This window comes from Equus przewalskii, chromosome 10 (genome assembly GCF_037783145.1).
Source record: "Equus przewalskii isolate Varuska chromosome 10, EquPr2, whole genome shotgun sequence".
NCBI lineage: Eukaryota > Metazoa > Chordata > Mammalia > Perissodactyla > Equidae > Equus > Equus przewalskii.
This window is the reverse complement of record NC_091840.1, coordinates 33,631,579-33,647,052: the sequence shown is the minus strand read 5'-3', so window position 1 is coordinate 33,647,052 and position 15,474 is coordinate 33,631,579. Positions and strand designations below refer to the sequence as shown.

The following is a 15,474-nucleotide window of genomic DNA, read 5'->3' as shown; positions in this document are numbered from 1 at the left end:
GATCTTGCTTGGATCCTGATTTAAACAAACCAAATAACATTTGCGGACGATCAAAGAAATCTGAATAGGGACTGGTTTTTAGATATTGAGAGATTGTTAAACATTAGGAGGCTATAATGATATCATAATTATTAGAAAATTTCCTTATTTTCTAAAGATGCATGTTGGAGTATTTAGAGATGAAATTTCATGATAACCTCAATTTCTTTAAAACATTTAGGTAAAACAAAAAAACCAGATATAGCAAAATACTATTAAAAATCCAGATGATTGGATATATGGCTCTGCCTACCCTTATGAAGCCTTGCAAATTTTTTTCTTTTAAGTTTAAGGGAGCTGTACCTCAGACATCTGCTCAATCAGGACTGAGAGGTTTGCTGCACTGTCCAATATAGTAACTACCGGTCATATGCAGCTATTTAATTTTGTTAAGTAAATAAAATTTAAAATTCAGTTCCTCAGTCACACTAGTCACATGACTGCAGCATTGGAAGGCACAGAATACAGAACATTTATATAGAAATATAGAACATTCCATCATTGCACATTGAGAGTACTGTTTACAGATGTTTTTCTTGGAAGTCCAACAAGGAGAAAACTTTAACATTAAACTCTAGCAAAAATGAAGGACAGATGGTAAAAAGGGACACTCATCTTATACAAGGATTTCAGACAAGACAACGGGAAGCGGAAAAAACCAGAATCTTCAGGTTTCCAAGTCTGGATATCTGCAAGAGGCTTGGGGGGAAAAATCTGCAAAGTTCAGAGCTACCAGAAGGGAGTCCAACGAAAACCTCCTCAGTCTGGGTGTCCCTGTTTCCCCTCAAGAAATCACTGAACATTCAAATAGGTAAGGCCCAGGGTTATAAGGAACTGAGAAGAGAGATGTAATAAGATGCCATTTTTTCAAAGAATATGAGGAGAAAAGCCCATCTCTGCGCTTGGTAAACTACTACTGCCTCAATTTCTAAGATATTCATCAGTATCATAAAGCTTTTGGGGAAAGAGTAGACAACTATAAGATGAAATTCCCAATTCCAGAAAATGCTAAGTGTGAAGGAGATTGTATTAAAAATCAAAGAAATATGGTAAAAAAAAATATTAACTTCACCAATATTAGATTCAGAAATCTAAGTTAAGTACTCATCAGTTTTTAATGCTTTAGGCCTTGTTTTTCCTATTTTGGTTTTGAAGCTACTTGATTTGATTGTAAATGTGGCAAACAGAAAAGGCAAAGCGTCCATCCTTGCTTGAGGGGGAACAAAGCATGCCTAGGTGTTGCATCAAAAGTTAAAGTGACTTAATGCACACCAAGAACTTAGAACAGTGTGGGGGCACATACACACTCTCTACTTTAAGGATTTCTGTCCTTGTTTACAGTTATCTAACTCTGGAACTATGGTATCATGACATATACTACTCTAAAACAGACTGGCTCCGACGCCATGCTACTAACATTATATAGTCAAACCTAGAGTGGCCCAATTTGCTTTGTTCAAAACACATGTTACTACACAGCTAGAAAAAAATCTTCATACGTCAAGGAACCAGGAAACTCAGTAATAGTGTGTCAGCACCTTATTAGAATACATTAGTGATCAAACTATAAAAATATTGCTAAAGGGACTACATGGACTATGGATATATTTACTCCAACAGTATACATTTATTAAAAAGGGCTGAAAATGCTAGCACGAGACAATACAACCAAGTAAAAACCATACTATATTTCAATGCACATTTCTTTGATTAGCTAAAGACAGACTCCATTAGGAGAAAGTCTCTATCTCAGCAATCAATCACAATTGTGTTTGTGCCTACAAACACAACACAATTAAAGGAGTAATAGGTTTCCTTTGAGCCTACTAATTTCTTACATTTGATCAGACAGGAATACTCATTGGAAACAGACTTTTTTAATACATACACCCAAGGAGTTTCTTTCCTAATGAATGACTAGTAAACTCTGAACAGAACTCATTAACCAGCTGTATCAGCTGAAAATCAAAACACATTAAAACTTGTGTTTATGACAGCATTACTAAGAACTTATGTTGCACAATTAGTGCTTGGCTTTACACTTTCCAGATCCTTCCTCCTTGTTTCATCTGAATAGTTAGAACGTAAAGGAACTATGTATTCAGAGGAGGCTATTTTCTAAGTGCTCTCTGTAAAGTCCTATTTTGGTTACCTTTTCTTATATTATAATATACCTATACTTATATTTTGATAAAGACTTAATAGGTGTTACCACTACAGAGTTAAGAAGTCAACAATTTTAAAGAGACCTGCTGATACCTGGATGTCACCCAATACAGACATTTTTAAGTAAGTGCCTGAAGATTTGGTTAACTTCCTATCCCAAATATTTCATTCAGCCTAATTTCCTTTAAAAGTTCCAAAATGTCCTCTACCTTCACCAGTATCAATCAGTGAAAAAAAAAAAAAAAAAATGCTGACAGCAGTCACTTCATTGAGCCCTTCCAGGAAACCAGCAAAATGTCAAACAAAAACTGCTGTTGCCGTCTTCTACAGGAAATCAAGAAAAATGCTGAGAAGGCAGCATTCCTTTAGTTCTTCCATCAACAGGATACCAGCCATTGTTTTCCGTGTGCTCCACACATTTCAAGCAGCAAATAAAACGCCTTTTAACTCTTGCTTACTCCACACTTAAATATACACATTTGTTTCTTCTCCATGTTAGCCTTCGAGGCAATCACTGTCTCTTCGGAGAATTTTTGACTCTGCTCACTCACTTCAAATTGTTAAGGAATACATTCAGAAGGAACCAGTCGGAGACAGGAACAGTAAGACTCAGCTTTGGTAAACCACTAGGAAACCCAAAGAGAATTTTTCCTACTTGTAGCCAACTACTGACTGGAAAATTTTAAAACTTTAAATTTGACTCATTCTTAAAAAATAATAATCCAATAATTAGATGAAATATTACATATGAATTTTGATGAAGCTGCAGGGGAATAAAGGGAAGTTTTTATGCCCCAAATCTTGCAGCTAGGAATGACTCTCCAAGGTTATGTCCTTTCCAAAAAATGCTATTCAGCTGGCAAAAAACAACTGAATGCCACCAAAGCCATGATCAATTATGGGTGTGTTGAAGGATGGGGGAGGCAGAATTTATCCAAACATTCCTTTCAAAGAACTAGAAATGAGGCTTACTTGAGGGCTGAAGATTACAATACATACTTAGTGCTGCCTTAACATAAAGACTTCCAAAGGATGATTTGAACCCCTGGGCAGACACCAAAGGCTTGGTTTCTTGGTATGAATAACTAAAACATCTAGTTGGTTTCCTTACTATTAAAACTGTAAAGGTCTCAAAGAAACTTCTTTCTGATTCAACTTCACAAAACGTATTTTTAAGTGGGGGCCCAGTCAGCTCAACCCCATCACTGCTGCATATATTCCTGAATTTGTCTACTCTATACAGACAGACCTGCTAGGAAATCAGACATGCTGTATCATTCACTTTTCTAGTTGGGTCAATCATTTACAGCATAATCAGCATCTAGGTGCTACAAGTCACAAGACCAGAACCATTTTATTTTACATTTGAGTCGCTGCAATATTTCCAAAAATAAAAAATTTCAAGCTCAAGAGAGCAAATGAGGGGCTGGCCTGGTGGTGCAGTGGTTAAGTGCGCATGTTTCACTTCTCGGCAGCCCGGGGTTCGCCGGTTTGGATCCAGGGTGCGGACACGGCACTGCTTGGCAAAAGCCATGCTGTGGTAGGCATCCCATGTATAAAGTAGAGGAAGATGGGCATGGATGTTAGCTCAGGGCCAGTCTTCCTCAGCAAAAAGAGGAGGATTGGCAGTAGTTAGCTCAGGGCTAATCTTCCTCAAAAAAAAAAAAAAAGTGAATTAAATAACAGTATGAAGTCTTATAGGCTTATCTCAAAATCATTTAATATTAACAAATTCAGGGAGTTCAAAACAACATTAAAATGACTAAGATTTAGTTGTCTATTGACACCTACTGAGCATCTATTATTTGGCAACTTCACATCAATATTTTATAACCTGTTATTTAAGTACAAGTTTTGTGTAAAATTGTCTCCTTTGTTTACTTTGTGTTAAATTATAAATTTGTCATTACTACTGAGGTAACAACCTACAAGGAAAAAATCGATTTTAGGCTCAGAGGGTTTCAAGGGTAAATTTGTAGTTCATGTCCTCTAAAAAGAAAAACACCTTTTCATCTCAAAACTCTATAGATACTGCTTCACTGTCTGACACTCAGTGTTTAAAAACTAAGATTGCCTTGCCTTTGTTCCCCCTGAGGAAGATTAGCCCTGAGCTAACATCTGTGCCAATCTTCCTCCACCTTATATGTGGGTTGGCACCACAGTGAGGCTGACAAGCAATGTAGGTCTGTGCCCAGGATCTGAACCTGAGAACCTGGACCATTGAAGTTGAGCGCGTGGAACTTACCCACTACACCATGGGCCGGCCCCAAGATGGCCTTGACTTTTTGGTCAAGGAGAGGGTGTGCCCTGGATGCCTGTACATTTTTTTTTTTAATTCATGGTACTAAAACTTCCCCAGGCCTGTCTCAAACACCAAACTCTTTTAATCTTCTTTCATATCAGGTAAGTTTTCTTCCACTGTCTGAAAAGAGCTTCCATTATTTTTGGTTTCTATAATTCTTAGATTTGTAACCTACTCTGTACACCTCCAAGGCCTTGATTTAATTCTGTGATTTATTTCTAAATTCAAAATCTTAAAAAAAAAAAAACGAAAATACTAACCTTCCACAGTGCTGATTTCCACATGAGCAATTCTGCTAATTGCTTTCAGGATTAACTGTTTCTGTATATGTCCTGTTATTGCAACCTTAATCTCCATGGGTCTTTCTGTTCATGTTATATTAAGTTTTTCTGCATACTACAGATGATGCCAACAGTTCTCTTCCAGTTTCAGTAGAAAAAACTTCTATGTTTTTCCTCAGGTCCCTTCCTAGTTCTGCAGTAGTTTTTCCAATAGTCACACATTTAAACAATTACTGAGCAGCTACTCTGTGCCAGACACTATGCTAATACACAGAGAATTCCAAAGTAAATGAGACAGTCTCTTCTACTCAGTGCATAACAGACACACAGCAACTACAACGGTGCCATGATGTTACAGGTGCAAATCTAGCCCAGACATATCTGCGGGTATACATGGAGTCTCAGAAGAAATGGAGAAGCAATCTAAAGCAGGACACACAATTTAGGGGAGGGCAAGGCTACAAAGCTTGGGAGAGAACACACAGAACTAAAAATATCATATATACCCAAATAGGGTACTCATTTTCCCAAGCAGACTATTCCCCAGACACCAAAAAAAAAAAACTTTTCACAAGTGTTGGAGAGAACGTGGAAAAACTGGGACTCTCATACATCACTGGTAGGGATGTAAAATCTTGCAGCTGCTGTGACAAACAGTTGGACAGTCCCTCAAAAAGTTAAAACACAGAATTACATGACCCAGCAATTCCACTCCTAGGTATATATCCAAAAGAACTGAAAACAAGTATTCAAACAAAAACTTGTACATTAATGTTCACAGCAGCACTATTCATAATAGCCAACAGGTGGAAACAACTCAACTGTCCATCAAGTGAGAAAGGACAAATAAAATGTGGCATATCCATTCAATGGAGTATTACTCATCTATAAAGGAATAAAGTACTGTACATACTACAACATCGATGATCCTCAAACATTATGCTTAGCGAAAGAAGTTACACTCAAAAGGTCACATATTGTATGATTCCATTTATGTGAACTACCCAGAATAGGTAAATTCGTAGACAGAAAGCACCTTAGCAGTTGCCAGGGGATGGGAGGAGAGGGGAGGGAGTGACTGCTTAATGGTTATGGGATTTCTTTTTGGGGTGATGAAAATGTTCTGAAACTAGATACAGGTGATGATTGCACAACACTGTGAATGTACCCAATACCACTGAAGTGTTCACTTTAAAATGGTTAAAGTTATATGATTTTTATCTTAATTTAAAAAGCCTTTTGATCGTGTTAAACAATAAACTCTTAGGGATTAGATAAGCTTAATATATAATTCAAGTAGTCATTTGATTTAGTTTATATAACCATTTAAAATTATAAAATTAACTTGAAACTGTTTTTCTACTCCTCATTTCAGAAACTATTTTATTTAAACTCTTTATTTTTTTTTTACATCAACGTCTTCATTAACACTGGAAAGTCATCTCCATTCCATCAAAGTGCTTTTTTTTAAATGAATTATGGTGCAATCACGGGAATTTTATAACACGCCTCAAATTTCTATTTGCATAATAGGAGAGTGGTTTCCCACTTGTTTTTGGATTATGATCTCCAGAAAAATATCCCTAATGGATTGCTTATTTGAGGAGTATTTAAAATGTTTATAGTATCCAACAGTTGTAGTTGTGAGGCCATACAGAAAGGAATAATTATAAGATGTGTTAAATTTACCTCTTACCATTCCAGGTGATTTCAAGCCTATGATAACCTTCACTGAATGGTGCTGTAGTATTCAAACATAAATAACTGTGAGAGGACTCAATAATATGGAGACCCAGTAAGGCTTTTAATCCGTAAAAGGAAACTCTTTCCCGACGAATATCTTACGGTAAAAAAAGAAACCTATCTTAGATTCGTATAGTTCAATAGGGCAGAACATAGAGTATTGCAGGGAGTGAGGAAAGATATGGATTTTGTAAACCACGTTTTCCGTATAAGTTTTTTTCCTAATTACTCATCCTCAAATGATGACATCTATCTAAAGTCAGCTGTTAGTCAAGCTGAGCATATACGGACAGTCTTTGGCTTCATTCTGTCCACTCTAGCGATTTTTAAGCCCTTTCTCAGATGAGCAGCTGGTTAGAAATACATGAAAGCAACTCTCAACCCAATTCTCCTTTTTCATCTACTATAATTCCCAGTTTTAACAGATGGGGTCATCAAAAACTGGGATCATCAGGACCCCCAGTGTGCATCACTATGAGAATTCTTCCCCTCCTTACTCCAGAAATGGACTGAATGCAGAAAACAAAAAGGGGAGAAAGCCTGGTATAACACCAAGATCTTGGCTTCAATAACTGGGTACACAGCAGTTTTTTCCTTTAGCATGGCATATGTGTTCCAACTGAACTGGACAAAGAGAGACTCCCCTCCAGCGTCAGAGGTTAAAAACTAATACCTGAGTGTCTGTATGGGCCAAGTATTATGATATAAACACAAATACATACCACAGTCTAACTTTATAATTGCCAGAAAGTATTATTTTAGTAAATGAGGAAGTTGAGAAAAGCTAAAAAGATAGAGCTCGGATTAAACATCTGAGACATTTTCTACAATAGCACACCACAGAATTTAAAATTTTTAATGTGACAAAATGGTTTCAATGGAATCAGTTCCTATTCTTTCAGAAATAAGCTTTAAAATCTGCTTTACTTCAGAACTTAAAAGTTCTTATTTACCCCAAATGATTCAGAAGAGGAAGCAGTAATATCACTGGCAATTCTGCCTCCAAAGCACAACACTACCAGTTTGTAACCGTTTCCCCTCTATGGTTATGCTATTCAAACTGAGCAAGCGTTTCTACTCCCACTTTCCTTACCCCCCAACAAGGAACAACTGTCTTCCTTGAGTTCTACTCCAGTTTTACATTAGTATAAACACAAAAACGTGAACGTATAGTAAAATAGAAAGCAGAAGGTTCCTGCTTTTACAAGCAGCTTCAGACTGGAACACATTCACTCTCTTGTCACTAAGGAAAAATCTATAGAGAAGTTTGAGAAGTTCAGCCTTATGAGAGGGATACAGATAATCCTGGTTATACGTTAACCTGATCCCAATCATCCTGCACAATTTTCTAGTGGGAACTTGGATAAAGCCCTTTAAAAACATCTAAATAACTGTCTAAGTTATAGATAATCAAAATGTTGGCTCACTGGTCCCTATTTTTCTCATTATATAAAAACTATTGACCTACTAGTAGAATGAATATATCAAAGAACAGCCCAGCACAGATATGAATTGTGGTATACTTTGCAGTTCAGATTATATAGCTCATTCACCAAATGAGGCAATGTGCCCCACTGAAAGTACTCAAGTCTGACCACCCGCTCACTAGCTGTGTGACTCAAGTTAACTTCTATGAACTTCAGTTTCCCCATCTGCAAAATAAGGCTAACCCTACCTACCTCAAAGGATTCCCTTGCTAATTAAATGAGATCATGAACATAAAGTAGTTAGCCAAGTTCCTGGCACAGAGTAGGTGCTCAAATAGCTAAAATGGCCAATTTATTTTGATCTTACAGATTCCAGGACAATTAAGATTTGATGAATAGTTATTTCTTCTAAACTAGGACAAATATCTTTAATTATGTCTTTCTTAACACAAAAGAAGAGAAACAAAATCCAAGTCTGACAGATGGGTTTTGCATAATACATTCAGATCCAAGCATCCAGCCATCCCTTTGAGTTAAGAGCATTAGCCACAGGCACTTGGCCAAGAGGGGAATAAAAGACACCTAGAGCTGTAAACTTCGCTGTGGCTTACAAGCTATGAAGTAGCTCTAGCACGGCACATACGTAAACAAATTCAGAGCAATAGCCTCATTCTGATACAAAGGACTAAAATATCAGCTATGAGCTCATTTTTCATCTCAGTGAGAACATTCACTTCAACACTACCATCTTATACAACACTACAAAGGTCTGACTGGTATTCCATGTGGGTATTTTATCAGATATGATCTACCAGTTTTCTCAAACATATCTGACCAAGGAACACCAATTAAAAAATGTACCAATGGTACACAATGAGCGCTCATGGGATGTAATAAAAGATTAATTTAAAAAACTTTCTTTTGGACAGTTTCAGAGCGGGATCAAATTTTTATCATATGAATATTTGTATTAAATCCTGCACAATATCAAACATTCAATAACCCCCAAGGTTGCAATTATGTGTGGACAGCCTTTACCAACTAATCAATGCAAACCACAATCAATCTTGTTCACCACTTTGTCCCTAGTTCAACACAGTTGCTGATACAGAGTAAGTACTCAAATCTTAGGTGAGTACCAAATATTTATAAGTCATAAAAATCTAGGTCGGGGGGGGGTTGGGGGGAGGGCACTAAGGGTAAAGTGGTGTACCTACAACATGACTAATAATGATGTACAACCGTAATTTCACAAGGTTGTTAACTATCATAATCTTAATTAAAAAAAAAATCTAGGTCTGGGGGCTGGCCCCATGGCCGAGTGGTTAAGTTCGTGCGCTCCGCTGCAGGTGGCCCAGTGTTTTGTCGGTTCGAATCCTGGGCACGGACATGGCACTGCTCATCCAGCCACGCTGAGGTGGCATCCCTCATGCCACAACTAGCAGGACCCACAACTAAGAATATACAACTATGTACCGGGGGGGTTTGGGAAGAAAAAGGAAAAAAATAAAATAAAATAAAAAATCTAGGTCTGCAAATAAAATATTGTGTCACTGGGTTGAAAGACAAATAAAATGTACTATACAAAAATTATATAGCTAACAATTAATGTTCCTAAAGTGCTACACCAAATACCTTCACGTACACACTCTCACATCTTCACAGTAACTTTTTGAGGCAGTAGACCTATTTTACAGAGAAAAAGAAGGTGGTCTTAACCTGCATTCTTCAATACTATAGCCACATTTCACAAGTCATACGTGGTAGTGAGTGCTTGAAATGTGGTGACTCCCTATAAAATTTAAATTAAAACTAAATAGTCACTGATAATTCAATTATGGAAAACTTAAGTATGTTTGGAATAACCTAGGTATGCAAATCTGCTTTTCCAACTGTAAATTTTATTAAAGCTAAATACAGATTAAATATTTCCAATGAAAATAGGGTCTGAATTGAGAAGTGCTCTAAATATAAAATACACAACAGATTCTGAAAATTCAGTACCCAAAAGGAGAATGTAAAATATCTCATTTGAAGGTTTTATACTGATTATATGTTAAAATTATAACATTTTGGGTTTATTGAGTTAAAACATTAAAATTAATTTCTTCTGTTTATTTTTAATATGGCCACTGGAAAATTTAAAATTACATATATGGCTCATACTATTTTTCTATTGGACAGCACTGATGTCAACAACCCCCAAACCTCCAATCTGTCTACTATACCACATCATTAATCACATTTTATTTATTATTATTATTTTTAGGAACATTAGCCCTGAGCTAACATCAGCCGCCAATAATCCTCTTTTTTGTTGTGCTGAGGAAGACTGGCCCTGAGCGAACACCTGTGCCCATCTTCCTCTACTTTATATGTGGGATGCCTGCCACAGCATAGTTTGACAAGCAGTACGTAGGTCCGCACCTGGATCCGAACCAGCAAACCCCGAGCCACCAGAGCAGAACATGTGAACTTAACCGCTGCGCCCCCAGGCCGGCCCCTTAATCACATTTTAAACTAACAGGGAAGTTACCTCTTGGGGCAAAGTCCAAAAGAAAAAAGCCACACAAGGAGACTGTATAACTTCTTCTCTTAGGGCCAATATTTCTTTGAAATATTTTGTGTCAGAAGACCCAGATTCAAACCCCTTCTGACACTGCGTTCCCTTGGGCACTACTTTGAGTTTCACTTTCTTCAACTGTTTAAGAAGGATGTCTGGAGAGATCAAGTTAAGACCTGAAAGCATCCAATCACATTCATAGGGCATAAAAGGCTCTCACAAGTCCTGCTCCCTCCATTCACTAGTCACTCTTCATCATCACTGCTTCCCCAAAGAGACAGTATTCAACTAACACTCTCAAATAATGAATGTTTTAATTTTAGCTAACAAAATGTTCTAAAGATATAGACATGGATGGTCAGACAAAACTTCACTCTCACAAAGCACATCAGTGCAGTCTATAATTGTGCAGTCCAACATGTCGTAAATGGCCTCATGTGGCTATTGACATTTAATTAAAGAGAAATAAAAGTAAAGACTTAGTTGCTCAATATCCCTATGTAGCTAGCACAAATTTTCATCATGGAAGAGTTCTATTGGACTGTAACTCTCAAAAGGCAAAAACCACATCAGTAACAGTGACATAAAAAAACTTGTTAAATGTAATTCAAATATCAAATTCAAATAAGTTTCTTGAAATATCAAATTCAAATAAGTTTCACCGGGCACTAAAATGAACACACATGCACTTAGTTCTATGTCTTAAATTACTTCCTAAGAAGAGTGAAAGCACATTCACTAGAAGTGACCACACCCTTTTAAACCAAGTAAATTGGCCATTAGGAAAATTCTGAAAAACCTGATACATCTTAAGCTTGGAGGCTATTCCCAGGGTCGACTGCAGGATAATTCCAGGCAATATGCCTCTTCCAGGGAGTAGAGTTAAGCATACAGCACATTGCTTTCTCTTTGCAAACCGAAATAACCGTAACAAGAACCCCTACCATTGAACTCCCAACACATTCCATGCCTGCATTTATGGATCAAAGAGAAAAGAACAGGGTGGCGAGATTTTTAATTTCAGACCCAAAGAACCTGAGAATACTGTGGAATGTGTCAACTAGTAAAGGAGTCTTAATGTGCCAAGAAGTAAGAATTGCAGGCAATGTTTAATACGTAGCCTAGGTGTTCTCCAAAATCTGCAAGTCTCACAATGTCTTGCCCAAATAGGCACTAATCTGTTGACTGCTATCAGCCTAAACATCCTTAAAAAAAAAAAAATCCTTCATAACTTAAAATATTAACATTCGGACCCGGCCCCGTGGCCAAGTGGTTAAGTTCGCGTGCTCCACTTCGGTGGCCCAGGATTTCACGGATTCAGATCCTGGGCACAGACAAGGCGCTGCTCAACAAGCCATGCCGAGACGGCATCTCACACAGCACAACCAGAAGAACCTACAACTAGAATATACAACTATGTATAGTTATAGTATATTGGGAGACTTTGGGGAGAAGAAAAAGAGAAAAAGAAGACTGGCAACAGATGTTAGCTCAGGTGCCAATCTTTAAAAAAAAAAGAAACCTAACATTCATTTGATGTAGTTCTGAGCTTTGATGACAGAACCCTCAGTTGGCCAAAGTAGTTACATGGTACAAAAATAAACTCATTCACAGTTCACATTTTGATGCTTTCACAAGCTAACTTGACACTCAAGTTTCTAAAATCTTGTTCCCAATTTTTATCCCAAGTGTGTCAGAAAGTTTTTGGCTGCTTAGCAAACTGGCAGAAGCACAGAGGTCAAAGACCCAAGGTGCCAATTAAAATAATCCTCATTAATTCTTTAAAAGGGAAAGGATAAAAATGAGAAGTCAAGAGATATATTATCCTGGAAGAGGTTGGTAGTTGGGGCTCTTTGCGCAATTATTATCAGCTGGAGTGTACAGTCACACTAGGAAGCTTAAGTTTAGGCACTACATAGTACACCAAAAAACAGACGACTGAATTCTTCAAGTGTATTTGCAAAGTGGCTTTATACCCAAATCTTCAAATTATTTGAGAAGGAAATGGCTTTACTCAAGTATTTGCAGAAACTTCAAACCACTTAGAAATCAGACCCATATTAAGTCTGTCTTCAATTAGTGACAAGACTGGATTCCAATCTTTGGGATTAACAATTCTTGTCTTCTCTTTAATAGGAATGCAAAGCTATTGATCACTAGCCAAGAAATAAGATTTACTAGTGGGTTATACCTTTGCCGTGTAAATAGCAACTGTACCTGCTTGTGCTGTATATGATTTTACAAACGTTTGTCTAAAGATATTTCAGATACACTCATTTGAGCACAAGCCTCACACCCAAGAACATTTTCCTAATATTCCACATTCATCTACACCCTGCTTTAATAGAAGTAACCATAGCAATTAAAACTTGATTGAGCATAAACAACTTGTGTCCATTCTGTCACTTAACATTTTTTAATCTTTTGTAAAAGTGTTCCATTACTTCAGATGAGTTATCTAAAAACCATAAATAACCAAAGAAAATGTATTACTTAACTCATTTTTTGAGTAAAGATTTATTATTCACTACATTTCAAGACTGTAAAGAAATATGAAATTGTTACTGACAGCATGAATATTAGATCTTATTAACAGAAATCCTTCATGTATGTTATACCAATGGGAGTAAAATAGCCTTCAACGGTAAAGTGTCCAATAGGTCACTAATACTAGTTGGTGTCACATGAAACCTCGGTATCTTTTGTCATTATGAAATTAGCCCTTCAGAGGATTGAGCTGAGGCAGGCTTTCTCAAAGGGGTATTTGGGAAGAAAGCAAATTATTAAGAACAAATTATTTCAGCCAAAGTAAAACCAGGATTGGCTAACCAGGAAAATCAGAAGCTCAGAAGAGGCTTAATTCAGTCAAGCTCTCCAATGGTAACCGCCTGGGCCAGCCACGGGCATGTTGCCAGATAAGACAGTATGCTGCCTACAGGATAATACACCGTGGGGAAGAACTCCAGAACCTACTAAAAGGAAGCCAATGACAGAAAAACCTTGCATACCTCAGAGCAGGTGTGCTCTATCCCCAGGGCTCTATTCAATTCCACGCAATCCTGAGGGGGGGGTACTCACGCCAAGCCCACCTGCTAGACTACAGCAGACCCCAAGATAACCTCTGAATAACCCATTCCTACCTTCTAGAACCAAAGAGGGGATAAGACCACAGAATCCCCAGAGAAATCATGAAAGGAAAAAACGGCAAGTTCCCCTAGGGACCTTGACCCCAAGCACTGAGATCGTCACCGCCCTAAGAAACATGTGCCCCCATTCTATCCTCCTCCTGTTCCTTCACTGACCTTCTGTTCCTACTGCCTCAGGGAAGGCAAGAGTCAAGCCAGCGCCTTTCCCTCCACCCCCAGGGGAAGGTGCCTTTCTCAGCTGAGAGCCGCAGAGGAAGAAAAAAGGTTGCTCCTCCCCAACCCACCCGCCCGACAACTCCTGAGTGCAGACACGATGGGGGGAAAGGGAAGAGAAGAGCAATGGGAAGTGACAGCCCTGCACTGGCCTAGTGGATGAGAGTCCTTGCTCGGGAAGAAACGCGGGAGAATCGTCCCCCCGCCCCCAACCTGCCCAAATGAATGAACTGAATAAACGGGGAAGCGGGGGGGGGGGGGGGGGAGTTAGTTCGCGCAGTTCTTGCCATCCAGGAAGCAAACACAGGCCCTCGCACCCAGGCCTGGCTTCACTGCCCTTTGCACCCGACTCTCGTCCTTTCCATCCAAGCCCCACATCGTTTAACCCTTCGAGCTCTCCAAGATAGCGCCCCCCATCCTCCATCCACCCCAGGCACCGACATCCCACTCACTCCGATCCTGTTCTTTTCGCTTGGGCCCAGACGCCAGCTTGTTCCTTCCTACCACCCTCTCCACAGCCCTCACTAGCCTGGGCCCGGACGCACCTGGAGATGCTCCTGAAAACGAATTGGCAGAATCTGGGCCATGGCGCTGTCGGGGGGTACGGTCTCCTCCTGCACTGGGGCTGCGGGGCAGTGGCTGCCCGGGCTCTCCAAGGGAGAGGAGGAGGGGGGCTGGGCTCAGCAGGATACTCTCCGGGGACGCAGGAAACTGGCAGGCAGACGAAAGAGCTCGGGTCGGGGGCGGAGGCTCCAGGGGCCAGGAGAGCCGCAATGGCGGAACCCGGCGCAGCGCAGACTCCGGAAACGGCTGAGCCCTGCGGAGGGATCCCGGCCACAGAACTCCGCCCAGGTCGCCTCACCCCCTCCGCTTTATGTACCCTTCCACGGAGCGCCGCCGTGCCGCGGGGCGCAGGAATTCGCGGCGCAGTGCGCTGAGCACCTCGCTCACTTCTGCGACACGGGGTAAATAGAGGACTCGAAGGGACTACTTTTTTGGACTGATCACTTTCCCCAGCCTCTGCTTTTCCCTGCCCCCCCCTTTTTTTGCATTTTGCCACATCATGCGACTAGGGGCCGCCGACGTCATTTCCGTGGGCGCTTTAGGTCCCACCCACGTACTTCCGAGTGCACGTGATGCTGGTCGGGAAGGGTTGGCTGTTTGCTGCCAGCATGCAGAGCGAGTTCTGGGGAACTGCGGTGTCCCCTGGGAATGAGGTGGCTTTTGGGCCTCCTTGAGGAATGGCGGTGTAGCTCCTTTCCCCTGTGAGCCCTGCCTATTTAAGCTGAGTCCCTTACGAAGAGGACGTCGTGGGCAGATGGGCCCAGCCTCCCGCCTTCTCCGTGACTCAGGGAAACGGCCTCCCTGCAGAGCGCTCTCTTGGCAGCGGGCTGCAGCACTCCTCCCCCGCCTAGTTTCTTATAGTGGGTGGTTTCTTCCATCCCTGGCAGGGGGAAATGAACTGGGATTTAAAATCCTCCCTGCCCTTATGCACGCCCTTCTGACGGTTGAAGAAGCTGACGCTTGGATTCTAACTAGAACTACCAGTCTCTTCGGATGTTACTTAAATAATTGGCTCAAAGGACAGTCAAGG

The 15,474-nt window shown here is 39.9% G+C and overlaps 1 protein-coding gene across 2 annotated transcripts in view; it reads right to left on the bottom strand.

The window, feature by feature from the left end:
• The window catches only part of CLTC (clathrin heavy chain), a 63,928-nt gene extending 48,655 nt beyond the window's left edge, over window positions 1-15,273 (bottom strand). Inside the window, exon 1 of one of the 2 annotated variants that reach the window (XM_008541427.2) lies at window positions 14,426-15,273. In XM_008541427.2, coding sequence (XP_008539649.1) covers window positions 14,426-14,467 — 42 coding nt within the window. In that variant the 5' untranslated portion in view covers window positions 14,468-15,273. The remainder of the gene's footprint in view (window positions 1-14,425) is intronic. The other variant, XM_008541420.2, reaches the window with a different exon arrangement.
• Window positions 15,274-15,474: the final 201 nt, after the last annotated feature.